General features: G+C 36.5%; 1 protein-coding gene across 1 annotated transcript in view; it reads right to left on the bottom strand.

Moving 5' to 3' along the window:
* Positions 1 to 18,859, bottom strand: part of USP24 (ubiquitin specific peptidase 24) — a 98,110-nt gene that overhangs the window by 72,727 nt on the left and 6,524 nt on the right. The window contains exons 2-4 of the mRNA XM_088154333.1: positions 8,372 to 8,537; positions 2,307 to 2,374; positions 1,835 to 1,978 (exon numbers count right to left, since the gene is read on the bottom strand). Of these exons, the coding sequence (XP_088010459.1) occupies positions 1,835 to 1,978; positions 2,307 to 2,374; positions 8,372 to 8,537 (378 nt within the window). The remainder of the gene's footprint in view (positions 1 to 1,834; positions 1,979 to 2,306; positions 2,375 to 8,371; positions 8,538 to 18,859) is intronic.

The raw sequence follows: 18,859 nt of genomic DNA, 5'->3' as shown, positions 1-18,859 counted from the left end.
AAATACTTAAAATTTAAAATATTTAAAAATATTTAAAAAGTATTTTTAATGTAAAGGCAAATGTGCAGTCCTCTATACTGAGGCAGCAATTCTTTTATGCCAGAGGCTACATTTTTTCTTTTTTAAATCAGCCGCTGGGGGCTCAGGATATGGTGATATAATCAGGAAGATGATGATGAAAAATGTTAACCTTTTGAGGTGGTAGGGATGGTTCGAGGATGAAAATGATGATTCCTACCTTGCATAAATTTTTTTTAGGAAAACCAAAAACAACAAAATAGCAAACCACACAGAAATAACCCATTTTGCCACCAAATTTCTATAGCATGATATTGTGGGAGAGGTGCTCTGGGATCCAAAATGGGGGCTGAAGGCTACATGTGGCTATGGGTTGCTTACTCTTGTTGTACATAATTATGTAAATTAAGTCCTGTTCATCTTAATAAATGTTTGAATAAACATGCATAGGAACCTGAGTGTTGTTATTAAAAATTTATCTAGTACCTCCCTTTAGAAATTGAAGTTCTTCGTCTAAGCAAATCTTACAGCAGTATTGCAGAATAGGTAGATATTACCATATCTACTCTTTCCCCAGAGGTGAGGTAGGCCCCAGCTCTCTTGTCCTTCGGGAAAGCAGTCAAGACCTGGCTCTGCCAACTGGCATGGGGTGCAAAAAAGGACAACCAACCCTGGGGGTGGCTAGCACCTTGAAGATGCTCCCATATGTTAGTTAACATCTTACTGACCATCAGCATCTTGGAAGATATAATTTCTGTATGTGTTTGGTTTTTATTCTATTTTTATTGTATTTTATATTGTTTTATTGTATTTTAATATTTATTGCTGTTTTGTTGTGAACTGCCCAGAGTCACTTTTTGTGAGATGGGCGGTATCTAAATTTGAAATATAAATAAATAAATAAATATTAGAAATGGGAAAACTATGTCTAAAAAATAGTACGCACAGCATAAATTTGTCCTTTCTCAAGGCAGTAATAATTACCAGTATAGCATATCTTCAAAGAAGACTTAGAAGCATCAAATATCTATTAATGTATAGTGACACAATATTCTGTATCGATAATCCTATTCACTACAACTTGGAAGCAGTCACACATACTTGAATACCAATTCAATACCAATACCAGCATTGTTTCCGTGGGGTTTGTATATTTTAAAACGTAATTTTTTAAAAAAATTGTGATAATGTTTTTATTTTAATAACTTTTTATCTTTTTATACCTCTGTTTTTATTCGCTTATTTTATTTTAATTGTTGTACACTGCCCAGAGTCTCTTTGTGTGAGATGTGCGGCTATATAAATGTGATATAAATAGATAAATAAATAAAAAATATCCAATATACAGCTCACCATGCTATATTTTTAAATTCTGTGACTTGGTCTTGGACCATAAATAAAACAAACAAATATCCAATATATGTAGGAGAAAAGTCAATGTACTAATCTGGATATCTTGCCAAGCAATCAATTATCCTGATTGTAGTTTAAAAAGCAAATGACAACTTGCAAGTGTACAGTCCTTGATTTAGCTCAAATCTGCTGGGGTACGGAAATGGACAAGACACAATTAGGGCTGCCAATTTAGGGATCATGGCATACCAGTTAGCATAAGCCAACGTAACAGGTTTAGCCACTTTAAGCCATTATTTCTGATTATAGCATTTGGGTCGATCACATTTATTAATTTAGACATATTAAACTGCAGTTAAAAGCTTACTTTACTACAGTTTGGTATGTCTCACTTGGGCTTTTAATACAGAGCACTAATACCTGCAGGCTAAGCAGCCTCAGGGAGATATAGTAGTTACAATACCATTGTAAGGACAGCCAGAAGTCCAACAGGAACAGGATCTTGTTTCACTCGCTCTGCAACCAGATCTACTAATAACATCAACATGTTGTAGATTCCCTCGTGGATTTCAGTACCCCATTTATGAACTGCACTTGATGTCAGCAGCTATAAAGGAGCAGAGTCTGTTAATAGAACATACTGAACAAAACAACAGGGCTATGTTCATGTAATTGCCAATAACTGAGCTCAATTTGAAGGAGATTTTGCTACCTTTGACATTTAAATTACACTTCTTCTGGTCTTAAAAACATCCATTTACATTAATACCATGTTAAGTGAAAACAAAATCTTTAATAAATCCCTAAACTAGAGAAGACATGGGTGTATTTTTCATCAAACACTGTCACCAGAATGAAAGCAATCCAGTTTTGACTAAAGTACTGTCTCCAATTCCAGCTATAACAATTCAAATTTGATTTTATCTTGCATCTACCTTTTTAAAAGCTTCAGGCATACATCTCTCCATAAATCTCCTGCAATTTTCATCAGAATCAGAAAGTCCTTATTTAAAAAAGAAGAAGAAGTTAGAATTCAAACAACTCTATGACTGTGAAGTAAATATTTAAAAAATGAGAAATAACTTTAAAGCTGTAATATTTTAATAAAGAAATGAATGAAATAAATATATTTCTAGAAGGCAGAAGAGTAGTAACACTGCTTTCTAAATCTTAACATATTTGGTGCTAGATAAGTTGCTGCAGACATATTCTGAATCTGAATGAATATACATTGTTGCTCAAATCACATTAAGCACTGAGATAGAAAATAAGGTAGTATAAGAAAGAGATTTAAAAGAGAACACAGACCAAAACACCCTAAATTTTGAATCTCTGAGGTAATTTATTTATTTATTTAGTGGTATTTTACTGTCAAATACTTAGGATAATGATATACCATATTTACTTTAAAAAAAACCCCATAAGATAATGATATATCATATTTACCTAAATTTAAGATGAACATGAAGAGTAGACAGAAAAAAAGCTACAAAACACAAACATACAGAACCCTGTGCATGCAACCCTAGGATTGCAACTTAGGCTAAGACTCAATTCTGCACAGTTCTGCCTCTCCTAATATGTGTGTACATATAATATATTGTTACATGTGTATAAACATATGCTGGTCTATCTACATACCTGCAAGATTCAGTTGGTGAGTTCATGACAAAAAAAAAGTGAATTAATAATGTCTGTAAAAAAAGCTATCCACTTATAATTTCCCATCTGCATATACAAAAACATTATCTCTTTCTCACACACACACTCTGCACTCACAAATGGATATTATACACATACACATACAGAGAGACAAATATTTCTCTCCTTCCTTCTACCAGAATAGTACAAAGAAAGAAGAAGAAGAAGAAGAAGAAGAAGAGAAAAAACAGAATGGATATGGGGTAAGGGTAGCAATGGAACAAAACTGGATGGAGATGAGACAAGAGGAAGAAGTAATTGGATAAAGAAGGGGAAAAGAGAGGGAGGAAAAACCCTGTTGAAAAAAAGGGTTAAAGGCTAATCTTTAGAATAATCTTCAAAGGTACCCACTATATTACTTTTCTATATCCAGTTGTGTCTTTGCCTATTTACATTTCGTCCCTCATTCTTCTAATTCAAATAAATATTACAGTAATTTCTGAACAAACTACATACAGTACTCACCATGCTCTCAAACACATATGAATAAGTAAATTAGCTCTTTGAAATTTCAATTCTGCAGCATCACATATCATCCAGGAATCACTGTATACATGCTAAATTTCAGAGGTACAGAACTTATATTCACAGAACTTGGGTTTAGCAGCTGAAAACTACCGTACTGATTTTTAAACAAAGTATGGTTAATATGGTCACCCAGCATCCACAAGAACTATTCTTAACTCAATACACATCTCCAGGTTCAATGATTTCCACAACTTGTAAAATCAGATCTCAGAGCTCATCTATACAGTCTTCTAGCAGTAATGCAATTTCAACAGCTGTTATGACAACATGTGCTTACATTTTTTTCAGTTTCCCATGGGGGACAAATACTAACCAAATAAGATTAATGAACGTATAAACAATGAAGACTGGCTAAACAGCCCATACTTGCATCACATTTCAGAAAGAAACAGTGTTGCTTTCAGTTTTAAGAGCTAGGTTTTGTTCTTGATTTATAATTCAGTGGAGGAACCAACAAAGAATTCTAGTTACTTCATACTGCTAAACAAACCACAGAGCCATACTGGTTGGTTTAGGCACTCCTGATGGTAGAGGAAGCCAAACAGAAGCATCATCAGAATTGTATGTTTACTTGATCCTGGATAAGCCAAATTCTAAAAAATTCAGGCTTATTGTTATATGTGAACACACCCAATAACAGATTGATAAAGCTGTGTTGGATGTGAATACTTATTTGCATGTCGCATGTCACAGCTAAGACTGAAGGATGGGTTAAATGGCAAATATGCTGCTTCACACTTGCTAGGTCTATCCATAAGTAGGTGTAGCTACTAAAGCACGACAGGGGGCTGGTTAGCCAATTTTAGTACAACACGACTATAACTTCTGTCTAGAACATGGGTTCATTCTCTGATTTAGTCTAAGCAGAAAAAGACAGAATTATGTTTCTATACTTCATAGTATGTTTGGCTATCCAAGATATGGATAGCTCATCAAATACACTTTGCAAGTATGTTTATCACTGCACCAACTTTATGAACTTTATACAGTGGGGCAAAAAAGTATTTAGTCAGCCACCAATTGTGCCAGTTCTCCCACTTAAAAAGATGAGAGAGGCCTGTAATTTTCATCATAATTTTCATCATTCAATTTTCATCAACTATGAGAGACAAAATGGGGGGAAAAATCCAGAAAATCACATTGTCTGATTTTTAAAGAATTTATTTGCAAATCATGGTGGAAAATAAGTATTTGGTCAATATCAAAAGTTCATCTCAATACTTTATTATATATCCTTTGTTGGCAATGACAGAGGTCAAACATTTTCTGTAAGTCTTCACAAGGTTTTCACACACTGTTGCTGGTATTTTGGCCCATTCCTCCATGCAGATCTCCTCTAGAGCAGTGATGTTTTGGGGCTATCGCTGGGCAACACGGACTTTCAACTCCCTCCAAAGGTTTTCCATGGGGTTGAGATCTGGAGACTGGCTAGGCCACTCCAGGACCTTGAAATGCTTCTTATGAAGCCACTCCTTTGTTGCCCGGGCAGTGTGTTTGGGATCACTGTCATGCTGAAGACCCAGCCACGTTTCATCTTCAATGCCCTTGCTGATGGAAGGAGGTGTTCACTCAAAATCTCACGATACATGGCCCCATTCATTCTTTCCTTTACACGGATGAGTCGTCCTGGTCCCTTTGCAGAAAAACAGCCCCAAAGCATGATGTTTCCACCCCCATGCTTCACAGTAGGTATGGTGTTCTTTGGATGCAACTAAGCATTCTCTCTCCTCCAAACACGACGAGTTGAGTTTAGACTAAAACATTCTACTCTGGTTTCATCTGACCATATGACATTCTCCCAATCCTCTTCTGGATCATCCAAATGCTCTCTAGCAAACTTCAGACGGGCCCAGACATGTACTGGTTTAAGCAGGGGGACACATCTGGCACTGCAGGATTTGAGTCCCTGGAGGCGTAGTGTGTTACTAATGGTAGCCTTTGTTACTTTGGTCCCAGCTCTCTGCAGGTCATTCACTAGGTCCCCCCATGTGGTTCTGGGATTTTTGCTCACCATTCTTGTGATCATTTTGACCCCACGGGGTGAGATCTTGCGTGGAGCCCCAGATCAAGGGAGATTATCAGTGGTCTTGTATGTCTTCCATTTTCTAATTATTGCTCCCACAGTTGATTTCTTCACAGCAAGCTGCTTGCCTATTGCAGATTCAGTCTTCCCAGCCTGGTACAGGTCTACAATTTTGTTTCTGGTGTCCTTCGACAGCTCTTTGGTCTTGGCCATAGTGGAGTTTGGAGTGTGACCATTTGAGGTTGTGGACAGGTGTCTTTTATACTGATAACAAGGTCAAACAGGTGCCATTACTACAGGTAACGAGTGGAGGACAGAGGAGCCTCTTAAAGAAGTAGTTACAGGTCTGAGAGCCAGACATCTTGCTTGTTTGTAGGTGACCAAATACTTATTTTCCACCATGATTTGCAAATAAATTCTTTAAAAATCAGACAATGTGATTTTCTGGATTTTTTTTCTCATTTTGTCTCTCATAGTTGAGGTATACCTATGATGAAAATTACAGGCCTCTCTCATCTTTTTAAGTGGGAGAATGTGCACAATTGGTGGCTGACTAAATACTTTTTTGCCCCACTGTATATGAACATATATGAACTGGCCCACTGCATCTGTTTGACTACCTATCTTTACATCATGCTCAAATAACTAGAAAAATAACATTTAGTTACTTCATAATTTGAGAATTGGTCTTTCATAATTAAAAAAGAACAGCAAAGTCCATTGAAAACCAATGCTGCACTACTAACCAGTACTAAATCATTACCTCTGGATATATACAAATAGTTCCAAGAGTGCAAAATATGCATCCATTGTTGCTAGCCAGTGTTTATGCCACATATTGTATAGTCTGCAATTATATTTTAAGCATGTTTATGTCAAATATTACTATTAGTTAAAAAAAAAACAGAAAATCTAGCTTTACTGCAGAGTAAATTAGTTAATTCTAAAAAGCATTTAAGTAAAAATGTTTACATGTTAAAAGATAAAAACATAACATTAAATGGCCAGCACTATAGAGAATATCAGCTTGTTTCTGCTCACCAAGAAAATTAAAAAATGTTAATAATACATAAATGGAACACAATCAATTAGCAGTGATTTTTTATTTTTTTCCTTTTTATTATTAAATCTTGATACATTGTATTGTTTCAATAGAGGGATTTATAATAGGATTAAAGATTATTAACATTATATTATTTAGATAGCTTAGGACAGTGTTCCTCAATCTCAGCAACTTTAAGAGGTATGGACTCTTAAGAGGTATAAACTCCCAGAATTCCCCATACACACACACACGCACACACACATGCATGTTAATGAAAGGAAAAAACAGATAAAAAGAGATTTAACAAGAATTAAAATACCAAACAAGCACAAAAGGAAAAAGGAAATTAATAGTGATTTAAAATACTAAAGATTATTTTATTTTTTACCAGCAATATAGCAAGTCAATATTATTTTTATTAGTACAGGTAGTCCTCAAGTTACGACCATTTGTTCAGCGACCAAAGTTACGATGGTGTTGAAAAAATGGACTTACGACTGGTCCCCGAAGTCATGGCCGTTGCAGTGCCTCCACTGTCACGTGACTGTGATCTGGGCTCTTGGCAACCCATTTGCACTTATGACTGGTTGCCAAGCACCCCGCAATCACATGATCACCATTTGCAACCTTCCCTGTCAGCTTCCCACAAGCAAAATCAATGGGGAAGCCATCAGGGGAGGTTGCAAGTCACTTGGGTAAGTCTCCCCCACCCCCCTGGCCTTTCTATGCTCTCATGCACTGTACCCTCCTTCTCCCTTCACTTGCTTGCACCAGCGCCCTCCTTCCCACCCCTTTGCTTGCTCACGCACATCACACCCATCGCAGTCTCCTTCCCTCCTTCACATGCACCAGTGCCCTACTTCCCCATTCACATGCACGTACCGCGATCCCCTTCATGCTGTGCTGCAGCTTTGGGGCTTTGCAGGAGGAAGGAGAAAGCCTCATGAATAGCCTGCAGTTTCCAATGTGAGCTGCAGAGCGCCCGCCAAAAGCACCCTTGGAGAGTCTGGAAGTGCCCCTGGAGCACTCCTTGAGTGATGGAGGAGGGCGCAGTATATGCATGCGAAGGGAGGAGGAGGGCTCTGGTGCATGTGAATGAGTGAAGAAGGGTGCTGGTGCGTGCAAGTGAGCAAAGGAGGGAGAGAAGGCATGGTATATGTGACCAAGCGAAGGGGGGCGCTGGTGCATGTGAGCAAGCAAAGGAGGGCACACTGCATGTTAGCAAGTGAAAGTGGGTGCTGGTGCATGCAAGCGAAAGAGGGACTGGTGTGTGCATGCAAGCAAAGGGGAAGGAGGGTGCTGGTATGTGCAAACGAGCAACGGGGGAAGGAGGGCGCTGGTGCATGAGACTGAGTAAAGGAGGGCATGGTGCAAGGGCAGAGATGGGGGGAGATAGGTAGGAGGGGGGAGTTGGAGGCAGTCCCTTACCTTACTGAGTCACAAGGCTGGGAGGGACCAAGCCTGGAATGGCTTGGATTGGGGTGAGTCCTCCACTAACGACCGGTGGAATTCGCTTAAGGATGGCAATGGGGATTGCTGGGATTGCCATCACTAAGCGACACAGTCACATGACGTCTCCATTTACAACTGCATCGCTTAGCAATGGAAATTCCAGTCCTAATTGTAGTCGTAAGTTGAGGACTACCTGTATTAGTAGAAAATAAATTATTTTAAAGTTTTTTTTAAAGAAAATGGTAACTTACCTAGCCTTACAAGATATGTTGACGCAATTAAACATTTGCCAAGGGATTCTTCCCGTTTATATGGTATGGACCAGTGATCTGTTAATACTCTGCTCTCTAATTCATAAAGATTCGTTGTAGGAAACTCTATCCCTTCTCCAGAGCAGTTCCCATTTTCATCATTCTTCTGTTGAGAAAAGAGCTATATGTGAATCTCCCTTTAGATGTTCTAGCTACATGAGATACAAAAGGCAATATGCCAACTCTGTACTTGAAAAGTTGATATACTAAGTACTATGAAGCTTTCATATAAGCAAGAACCTGAATTCACTTGCTCTGTCTTCCTGCCATTTCTATACCCAGCAAGAAAATGAGAATGCATCCCAAATTGCGAGGACTGTTACTGAATCTAGTACCTGCATACTGTAGTACAGATAAACAACCATATTTTTTTTTTAAAAAAAAACAAACTTTATATTCAGATATATTAGAAATTGCAATTGTTTATATACATATTTTTTCCTCAGAATTAGAAAGAAAAAAAAACCTTAAGGAGAATATGAGGATCATTAATTCAATTAATTTAGAACACCTAAAAGTACACTGATACAAGTAACTTATAGTAGTTACATTGGTAATTTATGAAACCAACTATCATGTTTAACAAACTAGTAACCAATTTTCTGTCAAGCAGTTTTGCAAATAAAAAAATACAAAAAGGGTTGTTCGCTCAGAGATCTGGTTACTACTTTCATGAGGTCTCAGCACCTACTCTTTTGTATTCCTATCATGCAATTTCTTCTATGGCATCCCATTTTTGCTTTCAGGCAAGAATGGGCAGTCAGGAAGTTACCGTAATGGCACTGTAATGGATACAGATAGTCCTTGGTTAACAATGGTAATTGGGACCAGAATTTCTGTCGCTAAGCAATACAGTCATAAAGTGTGCCGTCACGTAACAATGCTTAGCGGCAGCAGTTCTTGCACTTCTGGTTTCCATTGCTAAGTGAATCCTGAGATATCTTTAAGTGTGATGTCGGGTGGTCACCATTTGCCGGATTCCCCATTGACTTTGCTTGTGGGAAGCCCGCAGTGAAGATTGCAAATGGCGATCACGTGACTGCAGGATGCTGCGGTGTCATAATTGTGAGCTGGTTGCCTGGACTGCGGTCATGTGACCATGGGGATGCTATGATGGCTGCAACTATGAGGACCGGTTGTAAGTACCACTCGTTTAGTGCTGTCTTGAGTTCGAATGGTTGCTGAACAAGTAGTTGTTAAGCGAGGCTACCTGTATTTTTCTTAATTTCCTGAACAATTTCCTCTTAGACAGAAAACTATAAATATAGTATTACAGAGGCTAAACAAGTCAAAATTATAATATTTACTAGAAATTACTGAGAGTTACACCGATATATCTTTGCTCCGAGAGCTTAAGGGAAGGTGTATATACTACTGTATATATCATATCCCATGATACACACACACACCATATGCCAACCACCCCCCCCCCAATTCTGATAGTTAATATATACTAAAAGTGCAAGTAAACTATCAAAACTGGGAGCAAAAAGCAAGCAGAGAAAGAAAAGCAACAACACTGAAGTAGTCAGAAGCAAGATATATCACTTCTGCCCAGAGGCAAGAGTCTTTAATGCAGCTGCATCTGGACAGAAATGAGATAAACAAATCCAGCCTAACTGAACTGAGTACTATATTATCTATTAGACTTTATTTGCCAGAAAAATTAATTACATAGGTTATCTATAATTAAAAGAAAATATATTATACATAACCTGTGTAATTAATTTTTCCAATAAAGAATGAACCAAAAGAAGGGCTGACTGAATTTACTATGTAACCTTTAGCAAAGATTTAAAGCTTTACAGTAAAAAATTGCTGCTAGAGAGCCTCAATTAATGTATAAATCATTCTGTATAAAATACAAAATTCAAATTAGATAACACCTCCACTACAACTAACCAGAATGCCATACAAGCATGGGAGCTTTTCCCTCTTCCAGAACTAATTAGTTTAAGTAGAACATCTTTCCATACATGTTGAACTATACCTCTCACAATCCGTGCTGGCTGGAGCTGAAGTTAGAACTGTTTGGCATAGGACACATACAAAGCAATGGATGGGTAAAGAAGCAGAGGAATCCAATGATCAGGCCAGGTTTTCTAGCCATGAGTCTTATTGTTAGTTTCAAAATGGAGATCAAAGGCATTTTTTATTATTAGGAACTGCTGCAAATAGAAGATTGGTCCTTACATCCTGGACCAGAAAAGTAAAAGCTGACTCTCCAGTTCTGATTACATAAAGGGTGGCTATTTCTGTATCAGTTGCAGTTATTAGAGTTCCAGACATATCAGCTAAAAACAATAACAATTTGTTACAAAAGCAAAGCTTCCTTACCTATTCTCAACTAATGTAGCCTGCGGCAACTGCATATTTTTCACTTTATTCTGCCAATGATATGACTTGTCCAACCAACTCATTAGTTTCACTACCAAATTAATTATTCCCAAAATATTTAACTAACAAACTACAAACATCTCAGACTTTATTTTACTGGGGAAAGTGGTTAGCCTATTGGAAAGGGGTTAGCCTATAAATTAAAGAAGGAGAAAGAAACAAGGATGATACTGAAAGTCCAAGAGGGAAATACAATTTTAACAGATAATTTGGCTATACAAAAAGACAAGATGAGGGGATAATGGGAGTAAAAATCAAGAAAGAGACATATAAATTGAGAGCTTTTGCAGATGATCTGGTGTTGGTGCTAGAAGACCCTCTGAAAGGGATAGAAATACTAATGAGAAAATTAAAAGAATTTGGTGCACTAGCTGGATTTAAGGTTAACAAACAAAAGACAAAGATGTTAACAAAAAACATGAAGATACAAGACCAAATAGAACTGATGAATAAAACAGGTTTTAAGATTGAAAAAAAAGGTAAAATATTTGGGTGTTAATCTAAAAAATATGAATTGTATGTTGTTCCAGAATGATTATGTTAAGACATGGAATGAAATTAAGAAAGATATATTAAGATGGGAGAAATTACAACTATCATTGTTGAGAAGAATCTCTGTGATAAAAATGAATGTTTTACCTAGGATGCTATTTTTGTTTCAGACAATACCAATTGTGACTACTGATTTATCATTTAAGCAATGGCAGAAGGATATAACTAAATTTATCTGGCAAGGTAAAAAACTGCGAGTTAAATATAAGGTGTTACAAGATGCTAAAGAAAGAGGAGGTCTAGCCTTGCCTAATTTCAAACTGTACTTTGCCACTTGCTGTTTAGTTTGGTTGAAGGAATGGGTGTTGCTGAGAAATAGCAGACTATTTGAATTCGGAAGAGCACGAACTGAGATTTGGGTGGCATGGCTATTTATGGTATGATAAAGTTAAGGATAATGTAGATTTTAAAAATCATTTTCTTAGGCTTGCCAATTTGAGAACTTGGAATAGATATAAACCTAGACTGTGTGTGAAAATATCCCTATTGGTTATCTCCACAAGAAGCATTTTATAGGAAAGAAATGGTAACTAAGTAGAAGTGGTTAACTTATGGCAATATTCTTGATATTCACCAAGGAGAAATTAAAATCAAGAGAGGATTTGTCATCACAAGGACATTCATGTCACTGGTTTTTGTATGTACAACTTGGGGGAAAGATTTAAAGTTGATAAAAAGACATATGGCTTTGAACGAAACAAAGCTGTTTGTGAAACTGAATTGTGTACTAACAATGAACATCTTATTGCTAAAATGTATAAGCTTTTGTTGAGATTTGAAACAGAAGATGAACAAGTTAAAGGTTGTATGATAAAATGGGCTAAAATGTTTGGATATAATAATAAATGGAACAATGGGAAAATATGTGGTTAGAAGGGTTAAAATTTACACTGTGTAATAACTTGAAGGAGAATTTCTATAAAATGATGTATAGATAGTATTTGTCACTGGAAAGATTATCAAAAATGTATAAAGGGGTTTCAAATATATTTTGGAAATGTGAAAAACAAGAAGGGACTTTTTACCATCTTTGGAAGACATGTAATAAAGCTAGACAATTTTTGATTTAAATTCATATATTAATCCAGAAGATTTTGAAGGTTAATATATAGTCAAAACCAGTTTCCTTTCCGGACTGATAGATAAACAATCGGAAAAAACTCGTGGTCCTTTGTTTTTATGTATGATAATGGTAGCTAGACTTTCATATGCTCAAAGGTGGAAAGACTCAACATTACCTACAATGAAAAAATGGATGGTGAATTTGATGGAGTTAACTGAGATGGCAAAATTGACAGCTCTGCTTAGAGAAAAAACACTGATTAACTTTAATGCCAATTGGAAGCCCCTTTTGGACTTTTTGCAGGAGACAGAAAAAAATGAAATTATGATATATGGATTTATGATTAGTTAAATTAATAGATTATACAAAATATGTATGTTAAGAAGTAGTTTTAGAGTAAGACGTTATTATATGATTTATCTACATCTGCTGTATAAGAAGTCGGAAGTTATTCTTTTTGTATTTCTTTTTTTTCTTTACTTTCCATCACTTTTGTATTCTTTCTCTATCTCTAACTTTCTTATTCTTTACTTTTCTCTTTGGCTATTAGTTTTTGTTTGCTTTTACCTTTATGCTTATTAAAAAAAAAAACTTAATAAAGTTCTTATAAAAAAGAAGGCTTTATTTTACTGGAACCTACTAAGTCTCCTCCTCTTAAAACACAATTCCTTTAGGTTTTTTTTTTTTTACTCTTGCTCAATAAAATAGCAAAACTGGCTACTCAAACTGCTTGTTAAAACTCATATAGGGAAATTATTATTGTTCTTATTGCCAATAATGAATTTGAGACCCCTAGGTCTAAAAGCATCCAATATCACTCAAAGCAGTGAAGATTATGAAGTCCTCCATCATGTGCAAGATTGGGGTCAAGCACTCACCATTGTGCCTAAGATTTAAAAAGGTGTCAACTGGATAGAAAGTGGTGCCAAATATGGGTTTAACAATAGAACATAAACTCCAATAGACACACAAGTATCTGAAAAAGATTAAAAATGTGACTCACTACACACTGGCTAGTCACTGAATAGGCTATTTTCAATCACTGTATACTCAGACAAGTTTCAAAACCTGTGACTACCAGTCACAGGTTTTCTTTCCCAGTGCCAGGTCACTGTCTCATTTATGGCTTTTGCACTTTTTGCTAATGGTTCCTGTTTCTAACATACACATTAAGTACCGTAGAACAGGAAACTAGGAAAGCATAACAAGGAAATGACAGAGGGAATATTAAGTAATACAATATTCATATTGCATTACGGTAGTAAGAAAGAATACATCGTGATTAGAGAATTGCATCCAAAAGCACCCACAGGACAATATGAGAAGCACAGATAAGGACAGAAGCATATTAAGATGCAGCAGAAATCTAAATTCTTGCTTGTTTTGTTTCTTCAAAAGATAACAAGGGGAGCAAAATTATTTCTAATGCCAATTTATGACTTAGCAAAGTAGGTCTTGCTTTACTTTTCTGTATATTGTGGTCTACCTAAGATAATGGCTACAAACAGAGCACATTTCTATCGTACTTCATGTTTACATAACAGAGAAGGTGCTATTGTAATATGCTTCTTGGGGTCAAGTCTAGAGCTGTACACACTTTGAAAATGATTTACTAAAAGAAGTATTAGACCTCACACAACCAACACATCTCTCTAGAATTCATTAAAGAAGTCTGCACAAGCCTGGAAAAAAAAGTCGTATTTTAAACTTTTAAGCAAAGCCCGAATAAAGGTGGGCTGCTTTAATAAACGCAGAGAAGTGCTGTGGTCATGTGAAATTTGAAATACTTATTTCAATTCATTTTTGAAGTGTGCATAGTCCTATTAAACACAATTATATGTCATCTATATGTAGGATATAACAGCTATAAGAGCATTTTTGTAGGAAGCTTTTAAAAAAAAATGCAAAAAGCTGTAATTTGGGGTTTGTAATTTGTAACTGGGACCTCCTTGAGAAAAAACAATACCGTTTGCAGTGAAAAGGAGGTCGGCTGAAGAATAGTTGCTAAATAAAATACAGAAGGAACTTCCTCCATTTATTTTGCTGTTCAAAAAGGCAGGCAAGATCCAAGTCAAAATGGTCAAGTTTGTGTAAATGCAGCCAATTGATTAGTTAAAATATTTAAAACACACAAACATTTTGAAACTTATGGATATGTTGAAGAGAAGCATGCACTGATTAACATTAACATGTACATGCATTTTAGTTATGATGTTTCCTTGTTTATAATCTGGAATGTAGTTTTTTTACAATCCAACACTAATAGTGTTTTTTTTTTAATTGGATACAGTGCATAAGGAATAAATGCATGAATAAAACAAGTGAAAAGAGAGGTGACATTTAAAATGATCTGAAGCCAAAAGTGGAATATACTTTTCTCAAACCTTCTCTCTCCCCAAGCTTTTGGTACAAATAAGAATTTTCAAATAAAATCTGAAATATATAGTTCCTCTCAATTTTCTAAGAGAATATCTGTCTTAATCTATAATAATTTAAAATGTTTTCTCCCTGGAATTAACTTTTAATATTGTCAATTTTGTGTAGCTCCATTCTTTGGCATTTGACTTTCTTATTAAGCATCTGTCTCTGAATAGAGTTTCTCACTGGAAAATGACCAGAAATGTGTCTACTGAACATTATCTAAGATACTTCCTGCCCAGCTGAGCTGTTGCTTGTCCCACTACAATTAATGGTAAACACTGCTATCACATCAAGTGTTAATTTTTATTAGAGCTTATTTCAAAAAACAAAAAGTAATTTTACTTGGGATTTGAAAATCCTTTAAACTGAAAGATAATGACATTGGTAAACAAGCTATTAAAAATGGCAAAAATGGCAAATGTTTTCTTTCTGTATTTTGTACTGCTTCAGTTCTTAACATTACACTGGCAAAATTACTTGTACTCCCTCAAGGGCTTGGGAAAAGGTTAAACAGGTATAGTTCAAAAATACCTCCTGTTTCAAAAATAAGAAATACTGAGCTAGAACACTATGATTAAACTTTACAAAACTGAGAGTCAAATGAAATATCACTTCAAAATATATTTATACAATTTATATAATATAAATGTATTTTCATTTGTATAATTTTTTAAAGTTTCCTTTTTAAAGATTAAATATTGTTTTGTTACAAAAATATAATAACATTTTAAAATAAAAACATATACAATATAAACTAGCATCTAACTGCATATGTATGCTATAACAAGTGATTTCCCCAGAGTTAATGCTCTAATGATTCACAAATTTCCCCTAGAATTCTAAAACTTTTCTTTTGAACATCAACATAATATGAGCATGATAAATCCAAATACCCAAATCCTACCAAACTGAAGGGAGTTTAGGAAAGAAACCTTAAATTAGTGCATCTTCAAATTATTTTCATTTGCCATTACCCTGTAATATAAGAAAAAAACTGAACTCATCAGAAATTAATAATGCTACGTATGGGAAATATCTCTATTTTGAAATATAAAAATACATATTCTGAGTTATTCTTATATCTGTTTTTAGGCTTAAGAAATAACACACACACATGCATACACACAGAGTACCCATGGTTTGATCAATAAATACACAACAGAGCAAGAAGAAAATACATCATAAATATTATCACAAACCAGGTAAAGCAATAAAAATTGAATACTAAGAAGTCTGGGCAAATAAAAAAGAATTCATTTTTCAGGCTATGTGGGAAAATACTGGAGCCTAATGCAATGCTAAATGGACACCAGCTACTAATTTCTAATAGTATGTAACTTTCATTATACTAGAGAAACTTTTGTAGAAGTCAGATTTGATTACAGCATGCTTCCTAAGGTCTCTATTGGCACAAAGACCCTTCAAGTTACTAATACAAATAAACTTGGGACATTCAAACAAAAAGTATTTTCCTTGGTTAAAAAGGCCACTGGGCCTTCTGATATATTACAGGGCTATGGAGCTCTATGCTAAAAGTAGAAAACTATCTTTTCTTTTCCTTAGGGCCAAATATCTGCTTAGAAAAACAAATAGCATCAAGATTTAGTTTAGATCAAGATATAGTTTCATACAGATTAGCCAAACTCTATCCCAGCCATCACTTCCATCACTTGTCGAAACAATGTTGGATGATCCAGTTGCTCACTTAGAATGAGAGGGCATCATAACCAATAACTGAAAAGGATCAAATGAGCACAGCAGTTCCACTATCATGTATGAGGCATATCATAGATACACAATTTCATCAGACTGCTTAAATCCAGGAGTGGAGGCATTTACTGAGTTTATGCCAAGAAGCTTATGTTGCTTTCCTGTATATACTATACTCCCTCCCTCCCTTTCTACTTCATAGGCTACTCCAACCTACCAACTGTGTACAACTCCCCAATATGTAGTTGGGTTAAAAATCACACAGTAAATGAAAAACAACAGTTGGAAAAATCATAAATAAAAACATTATCAATAACAAAGGAACCCAATCTCATGACAGTTACAGCAAATCAGCCTCCCTGGCTTATTGGAATAACCAGGTATTTATCAGCTTCCTAACCCAAGAAGAGAAGAGGCTGACTGAACATCAAGGAGAGTGCTATTGTAAAGCTGCCCAGAGACATAAAGGAGTTGGGTGGCCTCAAAATTGAAATAAATAAATATTCCAGAGGAGAGGGTTGGCAACTGAAAAGATATCTTAAGTTGCCCCTGAAAGTAATAAATCTCTAATCAAGGGGACATGTATTAAGCCCGCCATCCTGGATCTTTTTAGGTGGGAAGATGTTACAGAGAGAAGATGGTCCCACAGATACCTAGGACCAGATCCATGAAGAGCTTTAAAGATGACAACTAACACCTTGAATTGCACCTGGAAACCAAGTGACAACCAGTATAGCTTTCAGAGTAGAGATGTTACGTGGGTACCTTGAGGTGCACCCATCACTACCCAACTCATTGCATTCTGGACCAGCTACAACTTATAAATGCTTTTCAAGGGCATCCCCAGGTAGAACACATTGCAGTAGTCCAATCCAGAGGTGACAGGCATGAGTGACAGTAAGTAATGCCTGTTATTCCAGGAGAGGTTGCAATTGGTATATAAGGTAAAACAGTGCAAAGACCCACTTCGCCACAGCTGCCATCCACTCCTCAAGCAGGAGTTGTGAATCCAAGAAGGCCCCCAAATTGTGAACCAACTCCACCTTGGGGAATGTAACCCCATTCAGAGTTAACAATGGAATCGCACCGGAAATGAGCAGCCTTTGAACCCACAGGCATGCCATCTTGTTGGAACTGAGTTTCTATCATCCAGACCTGGACAGCCTCTGGGTGCCTAAATGGAACTTTGACAGCACCAGTTATTCGGCCAAGGGTTTAGCTGTACAGCTGGGTATCATCAGTGTACTAATAGAAATAATCCATAAGTTGTTTTTAAAATGTTTTCAAGCCTTTCATAGAAACATTAGAATGCTTATTATTCAAATATGCACCTAACAGCACTTAACAAGATATTTACTTTCAATAATCCTGATACAGGAAAAACAGAAAAATCCTTACATGTCCTGTCCTAGCAATGAGGTACAACCTATGTTTCCATGAGATACTTACCCATAGTTAATCATGATTTAGTCAATTAACCCAATTATTTTCTCGACTGCATGACAGGTTGAATCATATTATAACCACATGATCTAGGTTCACACAATACACTGGGATAAAATGTGCCCTGGCTAACATGTCAATTAGTAATCTGTGCAAATGCAATTTGGAAATACTTGAGTAAAAAATACAGTTTTATAGGGTGGCTAATCCTTTGAGCAGCAGACTATTTAAAGAATATTCTCTTCCCAAGTGAATACGTCCCAGGAATATATTCTGAACTTCTTATCCAGGCCTGCTCACTATCATATAAGTATGTGAGATACAACCTTTTTTGTAACATGTTTAGGATAAAGAATAGGTTCCAAGAGAAATACATCTGGCTATAGGTAGTCCTTGTTTAAAGACCATTCATTCAGTGACTGAAGTTACAGCAACGCTGAATAGATGGTACTTATACCCAGTCCTTGAAGTTATGGCTGTTGCAGTGCCCTGGTAGTCACATGATCAAAATTTGGGTGCTTCAACTCCCCCCCACCTATCTCTGTCCATCTCTGCCCTTTTGGCTGCCCTGTGCCACCCTTGCCACCCTGCACTATGCCCTGCACTCCACCGCCCATGCTGCCCGTCATCCTGCCCTGCACTCTGCTGCTCCTGCAGCTCTGTACTCTGCTGCTCCTGCAGCCCAACACTGCACTGCTCTGCACCCCATTCTGCACCCCCACTGCCCCGCACTCCACTTTGCCATTCGCTGCCCCACCACCCTGTGCTCCCCCCCCCAAAAAAGGCTGCCCGCGGCTAGCAGCTGCCTCACAGCCAGGCAGGGGGCCCCTCGTCAGCAGCAG

The sequence above is a fragment of the Python bivittatus genome, unplaced genomic scaffold (genome assembly GCF_059951505.1).
Source record: "Python bivittatus isolate LINGU-HERP-01145 unplaced genomic scaffold, Pbiv_v1 ctg000700_np1212, whole genome shotgun sequence".
Classification (NCBI taxonomy): domain Eukaryota; kingdom Metazoa; phylum Chordata; class Lepidosauria; order Squamata; family Pythonidae; genus Python; species Python bivittatus.
Note: the sequence above shows the minus strand (reverse complement) of the source record. Positions and strands in the feature narration are given on the sequence as shown.